Here is an 18,228-nt window from a genome sequence, read left to right on the forward strand (position 1 = left end):
TGATGCAGGAGGGAATCTCCCTGGGAATCTGTATCCCGTGCCATCCTGTTGGCCTCGCCCTGCCCTCAAAGCACTGGGGGTTCCACACGAGCCCCCCACGTTTCCTGTGTGTTCGCACCCGTGCCCTTGGAAACTGGCTTTACTCTGTGTTCTTGGTGCGTGTTGTTGTGTGGCCCGTTCGCCCCCAGCATAGGCCTCAGTGAACCCACCCGCTGGACACCCTCCAGCGCCTTCACCTCCAGGTGCCAGGGATGGGCAGTGGTCAGACGGCGCTGGCCTGGCCATAGTGGCCATGTGTCCCCAGAGCAGGTCCCTCCTAGCAGTGTACCCTGTGGGACCCAGTCGGTCCAGACTAACTGCAAGTGACCAAGCTGTGATGGGGCGGGGGGAGTGGTTCTGGGGGCTGGCAGCGGTGCGGTCCACAGCCCAGCAAGGGGAGCTCTGGGCTCCTGGTTTGAGGGCAGCCGATGGTCAGCCCAGGCTCGCCTCTCACCTTGCTTGCGCTGCACCACTGCGAGCAGCGCTGCAGGCGGGGTAGGGGGTGCTGCCCGTCACCCCTCACTGCTCCCGCACACAGAGGGTCTGGTGTTTCTTTCAGGTGTTGATGTAGTAAAGGAGAAAGTAGCCAGTTAGGGATGGACAAAGTCAGTGTTTGGGATCACTTGGCACTAGGGAGGGGTAGCTGTGTGCTGGCAGGAGGGCCTGCCTGGTCCCCCAGAGGACCCAGAGGGCGGGGCCGTGCCCAGGGAGGACATGAGCAAGGCCTGTGCGCTGCTTCTTGGGGAGGAGGGTGCGGGGTGGGGGAGTGGGGGCCTTGAGAATTGTGGTCCTGGCCCTGCAGGCACTGGGCTCTCGGTGGTGGGAGATGCACCCAGCGTCTCTGGCTACCTGGGGTGTCCTGCCCAGCCTGCACCTCCGGGAGCGAGCTGGAGCGAGCTGGCCTCGGCGAGTGCTTTACGTTGTGCCGAGAGTGCGTTCCTGAAGACCCGTCCACCCCGTCTGAAGGGCAGTATTAAACCAATGTGTCTAATTTGTTGCCTAAAGTGTTTGTGGAGTTTTAGATTTTCGTGTCGTAGTTCATTTCCAGACGTTCTCGTGTTAGCAAGTTTGTCTGGTCATTTCTTCCGCCGAGCTGAGTGTGAGTGCCCCCCCTCGCCCCCGCAGGCATTTAAAAGGACTTTGTGTTCCCTATGAGGTGGCTCTGTGACACGCTGAGGGCTTAGTCCTGCTTTCCCTCAGGGTGGGTCGTCTACTCAGTTTGGAAATTTGAGCTGGGGAGTGCGGTCTGTGGCACACCTGCCCCTCAGTGTCACTTCCCGGGGGCGGGGCACCTCTGGGATGGTCCCCCAGGGCTCCCCCACTCCTCTGCTGGCCTGGCTCCTCCCCTGTGCCTGCCGGAGGAGGTCTTCTAGGGGACTGGCCGTTGGCTGCGGGGGCGAAGGGGACTGTGAGGCTTCCATCAGCCTCTGCCAGTCCCAGTGGAGCCCAGCCGCCTGCCAGCAGGCAGTGTTGTGGGGAAGAGGCCCCGTAGGACCGCTTGGACCCGGCCTGCAGGACGCAGCCAAAAACGGATCCCCAGGCTGCGATCATTTCCTGTTTCCCCCTGGTCTCCGATTACCAGGGATTACCAGGACATGCTCCTTGGTGGCAGCACCCCTCCGGCCTCCCGTGTGGGACAGTGGGGACCTAGAAGCACTGGGAAACATCGTCCTACGTTCTTGGGAGCTTGTGCTTGGGGCAGAGTCAGCAGAGAGGGTTTGGGTCCCGGGCTCGTTGTGCAGTTCCCCTCCCGTGGTGTGGCTCAGGGGCGGCTGTAGTGCTGGGATAGATTGCTGGGACCCCGGGGAGACAGAGCCATCTAGATGCCCCGGAGCCTGGGCTTCTTCATCAGGGAGGGGACCCCTGTGTTGCCTGGACTGGTGGGGAGCACAGATGTGGGAAGGGAGCAAGGAGTGGATACGGGTGTCCAGGCCTGCCGCTGGCACTGCTGCCCGGGGTCACACGGCAGGGGGAGGCGGGGCACAGCCCAGCTCTGCGCACCGCCCCCCCCACAAGCCAGTGACCGGCAGGGACACTTGGCTCCTGGCTGGGGCGGGCATTTCCAGCCGCAGAACACAGGGCATTCGGAGGCAGGGAACACGGCCTGTCCTGTAGCTGTTTTTGAGGGGCCATGACCCCCCTCCCCCCCACCGAATGCTGCTGATGCTGGATTCTTCCTGTCCACACGGCTGAGGTCATGGATGGTCAGTTCAGCTTCCCCAGGCCAGCAGTCACTTGAGCTTCTGGTGACAATGCTGGCTTGCAGGGCCCTCCTCGGGGGGCTGGGATGCCCCGTAATCTGCAGACTCAAGTGGAAAGCCGCAGCCCGAGTTGGGGCGTATGGGGTCCTCCCTAAGTCCTTGCTGGCCCGTCCTGGGCCAGGCCCCCACTCTTTTGTCCAGCCTGCCCGACCTGCACACTGCGCGGAGCAGGAAGCCTTCCCTGCCCTCAGGCTGGCCTTCTCGGGGAGCCTGGCCTGGTCCTGCAGGAAGGCCTCTCAGGCGGCCTCCCCGGGGGGTTTGCTTGGATCCGGCACACGCACCCACTTTGAGCCCAGCTCCAGTCACCTCGTTAGTCAGCACCAGCAGGCCGCAGGCTGGCCACCTGTGGGTCCCCAGCCCTCAGCTGCTTGTGGTCCTGACGGGCCCCAGCAACACGTGGCCGGGTCCAGGGTGGGCCAGCCGCATGCGCGGGACTCCCAGGACCCTGCCTGGCTCTTCATGGTCCATCTGAACACCTGCTGGCCAGGGGGACATTTCTGCTGACGGGGAAGACCCCCCAGCCCTCATCTGGGGAGCAGATGCCAGGGCATGGGAGCCCTGAGGGGAAGATACCGAGATGAGGAGAGCCCTCTGAGGTGGGAGAAGGCAGGTGGTGCCCCGGGGATCAGACCAGCAGGTGGATGGTGGGTGGCGGTGGGCAGCTGAGGGCCTGAGGCCCTGAGGCCACCCCTGGTGTCTGGGAATCCTGGGGCAGGCCGGGCTTGTGGGGGGCAGGAGGCCTTACCTGCCGAGTGCCGGCGTTTTCCTGCGTCCGCGAGCTTCTGAAGTGCAGTGGCCCGGAGCCTCCCGACCCCGTCATCGGGTCTCTCATGCCTGCCCCTCCGTGGGCCCCTCGTGTGCTTGCTTCGCCTGGTCTCTGTGACAGATGTTGTTGCCACAGGCTTTCTTCGTGTTCCCATCACACGGCTTTCCCGCTGTGGCCGCTTTTCTCCAGCACAAGAACCCTCACGATTCTCAAAGACGTGTGCAACTTTTCCTTTCTGATTAAAAGAAAATGGACTTTATTTTTAGAGTGGCTTTAGATTACAGGAAGATGGAGAGGAACGTGCAGAGGGTCCCCACGTAGCCCTTTAGTGCCCACAAGCCTCGCTGGGGGTGATACGTCGGCTACAAGTGATGCACCGGGCTGGACGCGCTGTCCTTTCTGCCAAGTCCACGGTCGGCTTCGGGCTTCACCCTCGCTGTGTGTGTCCTGTGGGTTTTGAAAGTGTGCTGTGGTATCTCACAGCGTACTTTCACCCCCAGAAACCCTCTGTGCTGTGCCTCCTCACCCCTCCCCGTCCCCCAGTCGTCTTTCCCAGCATGTCGTACGTACGGCTGGAATCATGCAGCCTTTTTCAGACTGGCTTTTCCCCCTTAGTGATGAGCATTTAAATTCCTTCCACAACCTCTCGTGACTTCATAGCACGTTTGTTTTAGTGCTGAGTAATATTTCCTCGTCCGGATGGACCCCGGTTCATTTGTCCGCCACCCACTGAAGGACGCCTTGGACGCTTCCAAGTTTTGGCGATGATGAATGGAGCTGCCGTAAGCACCCGTGGGCAGGATTTGGTGCGGTTAAGTTTTCTGCTCATTTGGGTCAATACCTAGGGTTTGCCTGGTGGATCGACTGGTACGAGTGTTTCGTTTTTTTTCTTTTTAAAGATTTTATTTATTTATTGAGAGCATGAGAGAGAATGTGTGAGCTGGGGGAGCGGCAGGCAGAGGGAGAGGGAGCAGGCTCGATGGGGACTCGATCCCGGGACCCCAGGATCATGACCGGAGCCACGCTTCACCAGCCGGGCCACGCAGGCGCCCCGAGTGTGTCTGGTTTCGTGAGGCGCTGCCAAGCTGTCCTGTGACACCGCAGCGCGGTCCTCGTCCCTGCAGCTGTCACTGGGCTCCTGCCGCTCGGCAGCCTCGCCAGCACTCGGTCGCGTCAGGGCCCGGAGTTCGGCCGTTCTAGTAGGTGTGCCGCGGGCTCTCGTCTGAACTTGCACTGCCCCGATGACGCGTGATGTGGAGCGTCTCATGCACTTCTCTGCCGTCCGTGTGTCTTCTCTGGGGAGGTGTCTGTAGATCCTTTGCCCATTGTAAAACTGGGTTGTTCGCTTTCTTATTACGGTGTGTTGAAGAGTTGTATATTTTAGATACTAGTCGTTACCAGGTATATGTTTTGCCAAGATTTTCACTTAGTCTGTGGCTTATCTTTTCATTCCCTTAAGAGTGTCTTTCACGGAGAAGTTCAAAAAAATTTCAATCAAGTTCAGGTTATCAGTTTTTTTCCTTCATGGATCATGTCTTTAGTGTTTGTACCTAAAAAGGCACCAGCACCCTCCGATTTTCTCCTGTGTCATCTTCTAGATTTATCATTCTGCATTTTACATTTAGGTCTAGGATTCATTTTGAGTTAATTTTTGTAAGCTGTTAGATCTATGTTTTCATTCTTTGTGTGTGTATGCACAAGTGTGTGTGGATGTCCGGTTGTTCCAGTTTTGGTGTATGAGTGTGCATTTGTGTGTACATGTGGATATGTGTGCTCATGTGCACGTGTGTGGATGTCTGGTTGTTTCAGTGTGTGTGTGCATGTGTGGATGTCCGGCTGTTCCAGCACCATCTTCCTCCGGGGCACTGCCTCCGCTCCTTCGTCAGAGGTCGGTTGGTTGCATCTGTGGGGGCCTATTTCTGCACTCTCCATTCTTTCCCATTGATCTCTTTCTCTGTTGTCTCATCCAAACCCCACTGTCTTCATTACTGTACCTTTCTTCTTTTAAGATTTTATTTATTTTTTTGACAGACACAGCGAGAGAGGGAGAGCACAAGCAGGGGGAGTGGGAGAGAGAGAGAGAAGCAGGCTTCCCACTGAGCAGAGAGCCCGATGCAGGGCTCCATCCCAGGACCCCGGGATCACGACCTAAGCCAAAAACAGACGCTTAAGCACTGAGCCACCCAGGTGCCCTGCTGTAGCTTTCTAGTAAGTCTTGAAGTTGGGTAGTGTCAGTCCTCTAGCTTTGTTCTTTTCCTTCAACATTGTGTTGGCTGTTCTGGGTCTTTATCTCTCCATATAAATTTCAGAACCAATTCGTTGATATCCATGAAAGAACTTGATTGGAATTTTATTTTATTTTTTAACAGATTTTATTTTATTATTTGACAGAGAGAGAGAGAGAAAGGGAGAGTGCACCCAAGCAGGGGGAGCAGGAAGAGGCAGAGGGAGAAGCAGGCTCCCCACTGAGCAGGGAGCCAGATGCGGGGCTCGATCCCAGGACCCTGAGATCATGACCTGAGCCGAAGGCAGAGGCTTAACCCACTGAGCCACCCAGGTGCCCCGTATTTCCTCTACTTTTAATTTCTGGAAGAAATTATAGAAAATTGGTAATATCTTTCTTTTTTTTTTAAGATTTTATTTATTTATTTGACAGACAGAGATCACAAGTAGGCAGAGAGGCAGGCAGAGAGAGAGAAAGGGAAGCAGGCTCCCTGCTGAGCAGAGAGCCCGATGCGGGACTCGATCCCAGGAACCTGGGATCATGACCTGAGCCGAAGGCAGAAGCTTTAACCCACTGAGCCACCCAGGCGCCCCAGTAATATCTTTCTTCAGGGTTTGGTAAAATTAATCGGTGAACCCATTGGGCCTGGTATTTTCTGTTTTGGAAAGTTATTAATTATTGGTTCAGTTTCTTTTATAGATGCGGACTAGATTATTTATTTTTCCTTGTGTGAGTTTTTAGTAGATTGAATCCTTCAAGGAATAGATTTTTTTCACCTAGGTAATTAGATTTGTGGGCATAGAGTTCATAATATTCCTTTACTGTGCTTTTAATGTTTGTGGGGTCTGTAGTGGTGGCTTCTCTCTCTCATTTCTGATATTAGTAATTTATATTTTCATCTTTTTCTGTTAACTCGGACAGAGGCATATCACTGTACTGACTTTTTCAAAGAATTATCTTTTGCTTTCCTTGACTTTTCTCTATTTATTTGCTGTCTTCAATTTCATTGATTTCTGCTCTCATCTTCATCATGTCTTCTGCTTACTTTGGATTTTCTTTTCTTTTTCTAGTTTCCTCAGGTGGAAGTGGAGATGATTAGTTTTTGATGTTGTTTTGTAACGTAGGCATTCAGTGCTGTAAATCGTGCTCCAAGCACAGCTTTCAGCGAGTCCAACAAATCTGGATAAGTATTTCATTTCCATTTTAGTTGGAAATATTTAAAAATTTCACCTCAAACTTCTTCCACTGTATGTTATTTAGAAGTGTATTATTTAAGCTCCAGGTGTTTTAGAGTTTTCCAGATATCTTTTTGTCATTGATTTCTAGTGTAATTCCATTGTGGTGTGACTGTATCTTTTGCACAATTTCTTTTTAATTTATTAAGGTAGAGTTTGGGCTCAGAATGTGATCTTTCTTGGGCAAATGTTCTCTGTGAACTTGAGAGGAACGTTTATTCTGCTTTTGTTGGATGAAGTATTCTATAAATATCAATTAGATCTAGTTGATTGATGGTGTTGTTCAGTTCAACTATGTCCTTACTGATTTTTATCTACTGAATCTGTTAATTATTAATAAAGCGTGTGGAAATTGCCGTTAGTAATGTCTTTGTCTATTTCTCTTTGAGGTTCTATTAGTTTTTGCCTTATGAAGTTTGATGCTCTGTTATTAGGTGCATACGCATTAAGGATTTTAATGTCTTCTTGGAAAATCAACTCCTTTATCATTATGTAATTCCCCTCTTTATCCCAGTTATTTTTCTTGCCTCAAAGTTTACTTGCTCTGAAATTAATATGGTTACTTGGCTTTCTTTTGATTAGGGTAAGCATGATTTAACTTTCTTCATCACTTTTCCCCCCCCAGATAAAAACTTTTTATTTCTATTTATTTTTTTAAACAGACCTTTTTTTTTTTTTTTTAAACAGTTTTAGGTTCATAGCAGAATTGTGTAGAAAGTGCAGTGTAGAAAGAATTTCCCTTCCCCTTCCCCCACACTATGCCTTTATTTTTAGTCTGGTTATTTTTTTATATTTAAAGCAGGTTTTTTATAGACAGTGTATGCTAGGGTCTTGCTTTTTTTCTCTATCTTAGAGTCTCTGTCTTTTAATTTGTATTTGAGACCACTGGTGTTTAAGGCCATCACTGATATGCTGGGTGAATGTCTACCATATTTGTCTCTGTTTTTTCTTTGCTGCTCCTGTTCTTTGTTTCGGTTTTTGTCTTCTGCAATTTTTCTTCCTTCTCTGGTTTTAATCGAGCATTTTGCATGATTTCATTTTTCTCTCCTCTTCTAGTATATCAATAACACCGCTTTTAAACTTTTTATTTATTTATTTATTTGTTTATTTATTTTTAACAGTTGCCCTTGCATTTGCAATATACATACTTATGGCTAAGCCAGACCCACTTGCAAGTACACTTTTGAGGACCGTGCAAGCTCCTCACAGCACTCCCAGGTCCTTCCTCTGTCCCTTATACACGTGCTGCCATTCATGTCATTTATTCCGGAGCTATAATCAAGTACATTGTTGCTATTTTGTTTTGCACAAACTATTATCTGTTATATCAGTAAAAATAAAAATATTTCATGTTTTCTTAATTTAATTTCTCTAACAGTCTTCTTTTCTTTATGAAAATCCAAATTTGTGACCTATGTGCTTTCCTTCTCCCTGCAGGTATTTCTTTAACATTTCTTCCAAGGCTGTCCTACTGGTGACAGATTCCCTCGGCTGTTTGTCTGAGAAAGTCTTTGTTTCTTTTTTACTTCCAAAGGATAATTTTTTAGGACACAAAATTCTAGTTTTTTTTTCTTTCAAAATTGTAAATGTTTCACTCCATTCTTCCTGTTTGCGTGGCATCTAAGAAGTTTGGTTCTCCCACAGATGAGCTACAGACAAGGGTACGCAGACTTTCTGCGTCAGCAGCTCCCACCTTAGAGGCTGTGCCAGTGTGTTTGGCTGAGGACACATGAGGATGCTTGTGTGTGCATCAGGCTAAGTCCCCTCCAGCCCCTAGGCTGTATGACCGATGGGTGGAAATCTTTTTTTTTCTTAAGATTTTGTTTATTTATTTGACAGAGAGAGAGATCACAAGTAGGCAGAGAGGTGGGGGAGGGTGTGGGGGTGGGGAAGCAGGCTCCCTGCTGAGCAGAGAGCCCAATTCCGATTCGGGCCTCAGTCCCAGGACCCCGAGACCATGACCTGAGCTGAAGGCAGAGGCTTAACCCACTGAGCCACCCAGGCACCTGGGTGGAAACCTTCTTAAAGCTGGGTTTTGTGTCTTACTGCAAGTGCTTCTTCTCCTTCCATGTTTAAAAGCCAGTTTTGTTTTGTCTGTGGTGTCTACTGACAGTCATGACTTAAATCACTGGTCAAGTAGACATAGTTTTGTGTTTTTTTCCCCCAACCACCACCCCCCTCCCGAGTCTTCTTACGGTGTACTATATCCTTGACATGCAGTCCACACGTGGACTGAGGGTTCCCTGGGGCGCATAAGGACGCCGCAGAAAGCAGTCATTGGTTTGGTACTTGGTATTTTTCACTCCTGGGGCTGCTCTTCATTGTTTGGAATTATTTGGATCCTTGCACCCATGAGGCTGGTGGCAGAGCACCCTCGGAGAGCCGTGGGGAGGTGTTCCACTGGCTGTATCTCTGCAGGGTGTGAGAAGGGCCAGGTGCCCTTGGGGCCCAGAGGCAGCCCCGAGGAGACCTTGGTTCATTAGAACCATGAGCCTGTGTGGCCTGCTTGCTTCTCGCCACCAAACACCTAGCTAAACTAGACCGGCGGGAGTGGTTTTGTGCTTTTAAATGCTGTAGGAGTAAGGGTTTAAGAAGGCAACCCTTAGGAGGTCGTTTCAGTTAAGTTCACATGAGGGACTTGGGTCCTTGGGCGATGATGATGACGGTTTGGATGGCGATGGCGATGATGGTGTTGGTGACGATGGTGATAATGATGGTGGCAATGGCAATGATGACGATGGTGACGATGATGGCGATGGCGATGATGGCGATGATGGCGATGGTGACGATGGTGGCGATGAGAATGGTGAAGATGAGGGTGGTTATGATGATGGTGATGGTGACGGCGGTGATGGTGACAATGATGGTGATGGTGGTGATGGTGACGAGGATGGTGTTGATGGTGGTGCTGGTGGTGGTGACAGGGATGATGACAGTGATGAGGTGACAAGGATGGTGACGGCGGTGACGGCGACAATGATGGTGATGGTGGTGATGAAGACGAGGATGGTGACGAGGATAGTGGCTATGACAGGCAGGAAGCTGTCCTCATAAGACCATCCTGTGTGCCCGACACGGTGCTGTGGTTAGGCTCGCAGCCCCTCTGGAACTCACCTGCCCCGCCAGAAGGGCTGGGAGAACAGTTGCTCTTGTTTCAGAGCCTGTTGTCATCTCTTCTGAGCATGCAGTTCCTCCTTGGAATCCTGTTATCTGTGGGTGTGTAACAGTCACCCCAAAGCCTAGTGGCTTCTGACAATAATCACATTTTTTCCTATGAATCTGTGTGTTGGACTCAGCAGACAGACTTTACGTGGGTCCCCAGAGGCCCATCATTGCTCTGTGGCCAGATCCTCGCAAGAGCCAGGTGGGAACTACACAGTCAGCGTGACCCCTGGGGGTCCCAGGGCACCGGCTCCCCAGACTGGCAACCCTCCAGGAGGGAGTGAGGCCCGGGCCATGGCCAGTGTCCCATCACCCCGTGCACATGTGCAGGGGACAGACTCTCCCGGCTGGGTCAGGCCCGCCGTTCCCCCCGTTTTCTTTCCAGTCCTCTTTGTGACTCATTCTCTGGGAGCCCAGGTGCATCGGGGGTCTGGTCCTCTCTGTACCCCACCCCGTCATTGTGCCTCCTCTGCCCCCCTGCACGGTGGGTGGCAGCCGCAGAGGCTCCGGGGCCTGGTGTGCCCATCCCCACCCACTTCCTGTGGGGTCCTGGCAAGCTCTCTGGTCCTCTCTGGGCCTCCGTCTCCCTTGCATTGGGGCCTGAGGCTCTCAGGGTGGAGTCCGCAATCTGGACGGACAGTGGCTCACCAGTGGAATCCTGAGTGGGCCACATTGTCACCTGTCCCTGTGTGGGACCTGGGGCATATTACTTCCAACACTGTGGCTTTTCCCGTCGCACGGAGAAGCTCATGTGGTGCCTGGGCCAGTGGCTGGTACTCCGGGATTTAGCTGTTGTTGGCATAGTTAGGGTCTCAGGGACCTTCTTGAGTCTGACACGTGTCTAGTGACTGCGTTGAAGCTGAGTGATGACCATGCTGTCCCCATGTGTCCCCAAGGCTGCTCCATGTGAAGTGTCTCAACCACTGGTGTCTGGGCGTCCTCCAGAGACCAGCAGGACAGGAAAGCGGGGAGTGGGGCAGCCCGAAGGCAGGGGTGAGGTTGGCGAGGAAGAGGGCAGAAAGAGGGAGGGAATCACTGTGGCCAGTGATTGGCGAGGCGGGCACCCCCACTGTTCCTTCTGTGCTCCCTGCCACTTAGACTAGCTTCTGCCTGCCCCTGCCACTCCGTTGCCAGCCCGGCCTCTCCCTGCAGCAGGCTCCCCGCAGGATGGACAGCTCAGGCCGCCTTCTCCATGGGGGTACCAGGACCTGGGAAAGATCGGAGAAGGTGAGCTAAGGAGGGGCACTTGGAAGCCACCCTGACCTTCCGAAGAAAGCGGGACTTGGGGAAGACTCGCTGGTTTCCGGTGGCTTAGTAAGGCACAGAGGAGAGGAGAGAGAAAACTCACGTGGGGCGCTGCCCGGGCTGTGGCTCGTGTGTGGGGGCCTTAGCGTCAAGTCTCAAACACGCGTACCCCCCGGGGTTCGTGGCAGCAGGACGTTCCGCTGTGGGAGAGCTGCAGGGCCGGGGTGTCCCACGTCCTGGTGGGAGGGGTCGCTTCTCTTGAGTTTTGCTCTCTCGAGTCATCAGGGGTGGCCCCTGTGCACATTGGGCGTGTGAGCGCTCCTACACTCGGCCGGACGGCAGGTGTGCAGCCGGCGCGGGACTCCTGCCCCGAGAACAGCCTGGGGCACTTGCGCAGCAGTCCGGAGGTGGCGGCCCACGGGTCCTGCCGCTGTGACAGACTGGCTGTCGCCACTGAACTCCTGCGACCTCGGAGGGCAGGCGGTGCCCGTCCCTCCCCTCTGCAAGGGGTCACTTCCTTTTTCATTTTTTTCTAAGGTTCCTCCTAGAACTTCAAACACAAGTAAATGTCAGAACAGGGTTATAGAAGTTGTAGTTTATGTTAAATCAATACCCTTGACAATAATAAAAGGAAAAGCCGAGCTGCCATTTAATTGCGGATTCAGGACATACTTCCCAATGCGAACAGTGAGGTGTGGGGTGTCCAGGCCGGGTGGGAGCCTGGGCCCTGGGGAGCTCTGAGGGCAGGGTCCTACCCCTGGGGTTCCGGAAAGCCCTGCCTGGCTGGAGGGCAGAGCAGGGATTCCCACGGGATGACCTTGGAGGAGCCGCTTCCTCCGTGTGCCCCCAGGCCTTGTTGCCAGGGGCCTTGCAGCTCCAAGGGTGGATGTGGCTTCTGCCCAAGGGGCCGGGAGCCCGGGCCTCCCCTGCCAGATACGCTGTGGTGGCCCCTGTGACTCGGTGCATGCTGCCTCTGGAGTGTCAGCGGTCTCCCTGCTTCTCGGTTCGTGTTAAGGTTCCTGCTCCGCTCCCCCCTAACCCCCCCGTCCCTCATGCTGCAGTCCCCCCCTTCAGGTCCCTCATGCTGTGGTCCCCCACCCCACCCCTATCCCTTCAGGTCCCTCCTGCTTGGCCAGCTTCTGTGGTGTTTTGTCCCTCCCCACTCCACCTGCTGTCCTTCTACTTGCTGGGCTCCTGGCACTTACATCAGCTGTAACGTTTGTGGGGTTGGCTCAGTGCTGGATGCCAGGTCACTGCGGGCTCAGACCAGCCCAGCCCCCAGTCCCACTGGCCGTGCGCTCCTGAAAACATGACCTCTCCCCACAGGTGTCCCCTTCCAAGCCAGTGGCCGAAGGAGATCAGACAGGAGCACAGGCACACACACTCATGCACGCACACACTCGTGCACGCACACACTCACGCTCACGCACACACACTCATGCTCACGCACGCAGGCGTGCACACGCGGGTACATGCGCAGTACACAGCGCAGTGTTGTTGCGGGTTGTCTGCCAGGAGGCCCAGCGCCCGCCTTGATCTCTGCTGCGTGTTTCACACTCAGGATCCCTGTCTGCACTTCATTCTCCTCCCTCCTCACCTCCCTCCTCTCCCCTTCCCCTCCTTCCTCTCCTCCCTCTTCCTCTCCTCCCTCTCCCTCCCCTTCCCCTCTGTCTTTCCCCCTCCCTCCCCTTTCCCTTTCTCCCCCCCCACCCCGCCCTCCCCTCTCTATCCCTCTCTGTCCTCCTCCTGCTCCCCAGGGCACCACAGCTCCTCTCACTTGGTTCCCAGCCCTTGGGGTCCCAGTCTCTGCCTGGCCCATCTCCTGGTCTCCGTCTCTGTGGTGACCGTCTTATGCAGATGTGGTGATACAGGGACAGGATAGGCAGTAGGGTTGGGAGGTCGGTCCTGGCTTTTAGCCTGTCAGCGACCTTTGTCCTGGATCTGTCCCTGGACCTCAGCCGGTGACTCTGAAGCCCTGCTTGGGCTTGGAGTGTGGGTCGGCTCTGGGTCCTGCTCCCCACGCCTGCCTGTGATGGAGAAGGCCGAGCCGGGTGTTCCCCTGGGCATGGGTGCCTTTAGGGTTGTCTCTGGTCACCTGCCGGTCCCGTTTGTGAGAGCACTGAGCTCGCTTTGTCTGCGATGCTGGGTGCTCTGGCTGGTGGAACAGTTGGGGCCTCAGTGGAGGACGGGCGTGCTCAGGGGGTGGGCCCCGCACGTCTTCAGATGAAGGCACTTTGCTCCTGGCTTTAAGGCAGGCGGAATGTTTCTGACTTTCCCGTGACTGTTGTTCTCGTAGTCTTTTGGGTGATTTCCCAAGTAATTTCTCAGGAGGCACTGGGAAAGCCTTAACTTGGGGGCAGTAACGTAAATAGGGAGCGGTTTCAGTAAGAGGCCCTCCCCCGTGTGGGCGGACCGGCTGCTGTGGCTGAGGGCCCTCCGCCCAAAAGGTCACACCGAACTGCGGGGTCCTTAGACCCTGGGACACGGGGAGTCAGGAGGTCTGTCCTCGCACATTGCACAGCCGGGGGCTGCTGCTGGAACCTTAGTTTCCATATGTCCGGTGGCCCTTGTCAGAGTGGTGGCCCAGGCAGTCAGGGCCCATGGTGACACACGCCGGTCGTGGGGGAGCGGATGGCATCAGGCCCTGGGTGGCCTTCCCAGGTGAGGGGTGGCCCTGAGGTGTCCTGGGCAGAATGAGGGACCCATACCCCACCGCTCTCTGTCCCTTTTAGACAGGCCTCCCTGCACAAAACGGGTCTCTGGTGAGACCTGCATGCCCCAGGGCTGGCGTACCGAAGGGGCACCCGGAGCTGGGGAGGGGTGTTGGCATGCGCGCCTTGTGACCTGGGCCTCAGCTTCCCCACCTGTCGTGCATGTGGGACCAGCAGGGGTGTTTGGACGGGGGCTGGTTCAGGCACGCTGATTTTCCTCCTTCACCTGGCCTAGGACTTAGCCGCCGTTCCCTCTGCGTGCCGCCCCACGCCTGCCCCCGACCTGTTGAAGGGGCCCCAGTCTGTGGGGCTGAGTTTGACATTCGGTCCTCAGACATCCCGTGTGCTGGGTTGGCTCCTTGTGTGTCCCTGGGATCCCCGTGGCTGGGCCAGGCAGGAATATGTGCGGACGCGGGGTGTGGACAAGGGTGGATGTGGGGTGTGGATGCTGGATGTGGAACTGGGGTGTAGACCTAGGGTGTAGAAGAGAAGTGTGGACCTGGAGTGTGAACACAGGGTGTGGATTCTGGGTCCAATTACTGTCCCAGTGGGTCCTGAATGCACGCAGAGCTCTGCCTCTCACCCACAGTGCGCAACTCGGGGTGGGTGTGGGCGATGGGGCTTCCCCCGGTGTGCTCTCTGATGGATGGACATGCCGAGGCCAGCTGGCGCAGGGCCCAGGGCGCAAAGCAGGCCCTGGGGCAGGGCCCTTTCTGTGGCAGGCAGGGGTATAGGGGGCTGGGAGGGAGGGAGCGGAGGAGTCAGGCGGGTGCACCAGCCCAGGGGGAAGGTGCTGGGGAAGTGGCTACTCCTCCTTGTGGGTGGGAGGAGCTGGGGGCTGCGGTTTGAGGATGTGCTGCTCTCCTGGGGCAGGGGGTGCTGTGGAGGGGGCACAGGGGGGCTCCGGTGTTTGCTGTCCTCACTGTGCCTCCCACCTGCCGCAGTAACAGCTCAGCGGGCCTGGTTTGGTGACTTTGTGGGGTGACTGATGCAGTAATGAGAGTCTAGCTCCCCTTTCTGGGCGGTTCGTGGGGGGGGGGGCGTCTTTCTCCATGGGCCTGGGCAGCAGGGAGCTCCCCTACCTGCTGTCGGAGGGAGCCCTGTTTCTGTCTGTCAGGGTTCTCTCTGATGTCCTTTGCTTGTTCAGAAGGTGACTTTGCATGGCGAGAGCAGACCAGTAGACCCTCGCATCTGCTTCTGGTGGCTTTGTGTCTCACACCTGCCTCTTCAGGCGGCTTGCACTTCGGTTCGGGGCTTGTTCCGAGAAGAAGAGTGAGCTTCGTGTTTCCAAAGACACGTGCCGGAGGCTCTGTGGGCTCTAGCGCTGCTCCTGGGACCGTGGCGTGTGGCAGCCGTGGCAGGCGGTATTCCATCGAGGGGCCCGGAGCGGCGGTGGCTGACCCTGGCCAGGGGACGAGGGAACACAGTGAGGGGACGCCTGGGGTCCAGGCACTCGTCTGCCCTCCATGGCAGGCAAGTGGTGACCCTCCTGTGACGGCAGGGCTGCTGCAGGTCCACGTAGGGTCTGCGCTGCAGCCGCAGGCAGGGCGGGCTCTCGGCCAGCCTTACCGAGGATGGGCTCAGTGGCAGTGGGGACGGGGGCTGCTGTCACAGGACATGTTCCTTGTCTTTCGATTGGGGTAAAATTCACATAACGTAAAACTAACCATCTTAAAGTGAGCCTTCTTTGGCCTTTAGTACCTTCACACTGTTGTGCAAGCGTGGCCTCCACCGGGGTGCGAAAGGAGACTCCAGGCCCCCTGCGCAGTCACTGCCCATCCCCCCCCCAGCCCCTGGCTCCAGCGGCGGGTCCTCTGGGTGTGCATTCAGTGGCAATGCAGCCCTGCGTATGTGGCCTCGGGGGGCCGGGGACCGTCGTGCCGTAGCGGTTGTCCGCACCGCCCCCCTTCAGGCTGGGGGCCGCTCCGTTGTGTGGACAGGTGGCTTGGCTGCCCGTCAGCCGGTGCGTGCTGGCCGGTTTCCATCTCTCGGTCGTCGCGGTGATGTTGCCGTGAACACCGGTGTGCGGGGTTTGTCCGCGGCCCTGCTCTGCCTTCTCCGGGGCACGTGCCTGGGAGTGGGATTGCCGGCTCAAGGGTAAGTCTCTGCTTACCTTTCTGAGGCGCCGTCAGACCGTTCCCAGAGAAACCGTCACTTTTACACTCAGCAGCGACGGAGCAGCGCTCTCGTTCCCCACATCCCGGCCAGCACTTGCAAGTCTCCGGTGTTTTTTCTCATAAATACTGTAGCCGTCCTGGCAGCTGTGGGGTGGTGTCTCGTTGGTTTGGATGTGCGTTCCAGGGACATCCACACGGCTAAGCATGTAGAGCATCTGTCGAGAGCCTCTTGGCTGTTTTGCGTCATCCTGGGAGAAGAGTCTGTTCGCGTCCTTTGCACGTTGAGATGCTATTGTGTGTGTCTCCATCATCGAGCTGAGAACGTCCGTATGCGCGTCGGGCGCTAGGCCTTCATCAGAAACGTGATCCGCAAACGCTCTCCCATTCTCCGTGTTGTCTTTTCACTTTCTTCCGAGTGTCATTTACTGCACAAACGTTTTACATTCCCTGATACACAGTTTAATTTTTCTTTTGTTGCTTGTGTTTTCGGTGTCCTATCTGGGAATCCATGGCCAAGTCCAGGGTCATGAAGATTTACTCCTGTGTCCTCTTCTTAGTGTCTTATAACATTAGGCCTTGTATTTCAGTGGTTAATCCATTTTTAGTTCGTTTTTGTATATGGTGTGAGGTAGGGATTCAACTTCGTTCTTTCGATATCCGGTTGTCCTGGTACCGTGGTCCCGCCCCCTGGTTCAGCAGTCCCTCAAGGGGTCAGGAGAGCCCCGACCCGTAGCTCTAAGCTGCCTCAGGTGACATGGTGGGGGCAGCCCCTCTCCGAGACTCCTTGCCCTCCCCGACTCTGTGGTGACAGGACAGCAGAGGGCTGGATGGCCCGGCCTTCTGCCTAGCCTGGTCCTGCACAGCAAGGCCTTCCTTGCCTCTCCCTCCCTCCCTCCTCCTCATGCCCCCTCCTGTCCCTGTGGGCTGCTGTCCTGGCTCAGGTTCTGCTTCACCCGCACGCGTGGTGCCCCCTCCTGAGAGGTGGACAGCAGCTGTCTGGGTTCCGCAGGGGAGGTCCCCGAGCAGTTGCTGACTGCCGGCTACATCTGTGCTTCCTCCATTTCAGCTGTGTGGGAGTGGAAGAGGAGGAGGCCCCAGACATCGACATATACCACTGCCCGAACTGCGAGAAAACCCACGGGAAGTCTACCTGTAAGTACAGGGCCTGGCCTGGCTGGCTGGGGGCGGTGCGTGGGTACTTGCACCCTGGTGCCTGGGGACCGCCGCTGGCCTTGCTTACTGTCCCTGTGGACTCATCACTGCAGCCCCTCCTGCGGGGCTCCTGTCCAGGGCTGTGGCTAAGGCCACTTGGCCTGTGCAGAGACCCCACGGACTTTCACAGGCCTGGGCAGGGGCCTCACATTCCAGCACCTGCAGGGACCAGACCCATCCAAGATGGGGACACTGTGCTGCGGCTGTCTGGGAGGCTGCCCGGCCCTGCCCACTGCCTGCTGCCCATGCCATGTTGGGGATCTGCTGTCCCTTCCTTGGTACCACCTGCAGGGAGAGTCCCCATCTCAAACTGCCTGCTGGTCCCCTGAGGGTGCGGTGCACCCTGAGGGGGCTCCTTGGGAACAGGCTTATCCAGTGTGGCTTCAATGGGGACTCATATCCCTTCTAGGAGCCGAGTTCCAAGGCTGAGCCCACGTAGGGGGTGTGCCCTGGTCTGCAGGTACCTTGGCGGGGGCCCTGGCCTGGGGCAAGACAGATGGCGTGGGGGTGTTAATGTGGCCTCTGGTTTCTGACCTGGGTTGGGGGGCCTGGGTGCTCATAAAACATGCAGTCTGGACGCTGACCCCGGAGTGTGTGGGGGAGGGTTGGGGGGGGAACCAGAGCTGTCCCCAGGCCACCAGAAGTCCTGTCACCCTCCTTCAAGGGGAGCCTCCCTCCTGCTGTCTATTCACAGGACAGAGGCTGGACTGCCACAGCTCCTGTGGGGCGAGTCCTGTGGGTCCAGTGGGGGTTGAGGGAGGGTGCCTGCACCCCTGGTTGGTGGACTGAGGCTGGCCATGATCCCACCACCCGGGAAGCTGCGTGAGGCCAGTGGGCTGTCGCCGCTCCTTCTCGCCGAGCTTTCTGTGTGCCGCCATCACTAGATGATCCGGCGGCCGCCCTGGTTCGCTGTCATCCTCCAGACCGCGGCACGGCATCAGCACGCAGTAAAGCATCGCCAAATTCCTGAGACCGGCCGGAAGCTTTGTGGGCTCCTTCCTTCCCTCGTGCCCCCAGGGGCCGGCAGTGCTTGTGCTCAGGGCGGGTCTGCTGTGATTACCCGGAGACCACTGTGGTCCTTGCCCGGCGGCGGGCTCACGCCCATGACAGCTGCCGTAACCCCTTCTGAGCCACGGGAAAGCTCAGGGCCAGCGGGGTTGAGCAGGTGGGGCTGGCGTCCCACTGTGCGGGCCCTAGGGCAGGGCCAGGGCCAGGGACAGGCTGGGGCTGGAGCCAGGAGACCTGGCCTGTCCCCA

The 18,228-nt window shown here is 56.1% G+C and overlaps 1 protein-coding gene across 3 annotated transcripts in view; it reads left to right on the forward strand.

Annotated features, from left to right (window-relative positions):
- PHF2 (PHD finger protein 2) overlaps positions 1-18,228 on the forward strand; it is a 67,145-nt gene that overhangs the window by 13,984 nt on the left and 34,933 nt on the right. For all 3 annotated transcript variants that reach the window (XM_046023150.1, XM_046023152.1, XM_046023153.1), the window contains exon 2: positions 16,827-16,912. In XM_046023150.1, coding sequence (XP_045879106.1) covers positions 16,827-16,912 — 86 coding nt within the window. The remainder of the gene's footprint in view (positions 1-16,826; positions 16,913-18,228) is intronic.

Source organism: Meles meles, chromosome 11 (genome assembly GCF_922984935.1).
Source record: "Meles meles chromosome 11, mMelMel3.1 paternal haplotype, whole genome shotgun sequence".
NCBI classification, from domain to species: domain Eukaryota; kingdom Metazoa; phylum Chordata; class Mammalia; order Carnivora; family Mustelidae; genus Meles; species Meles meles.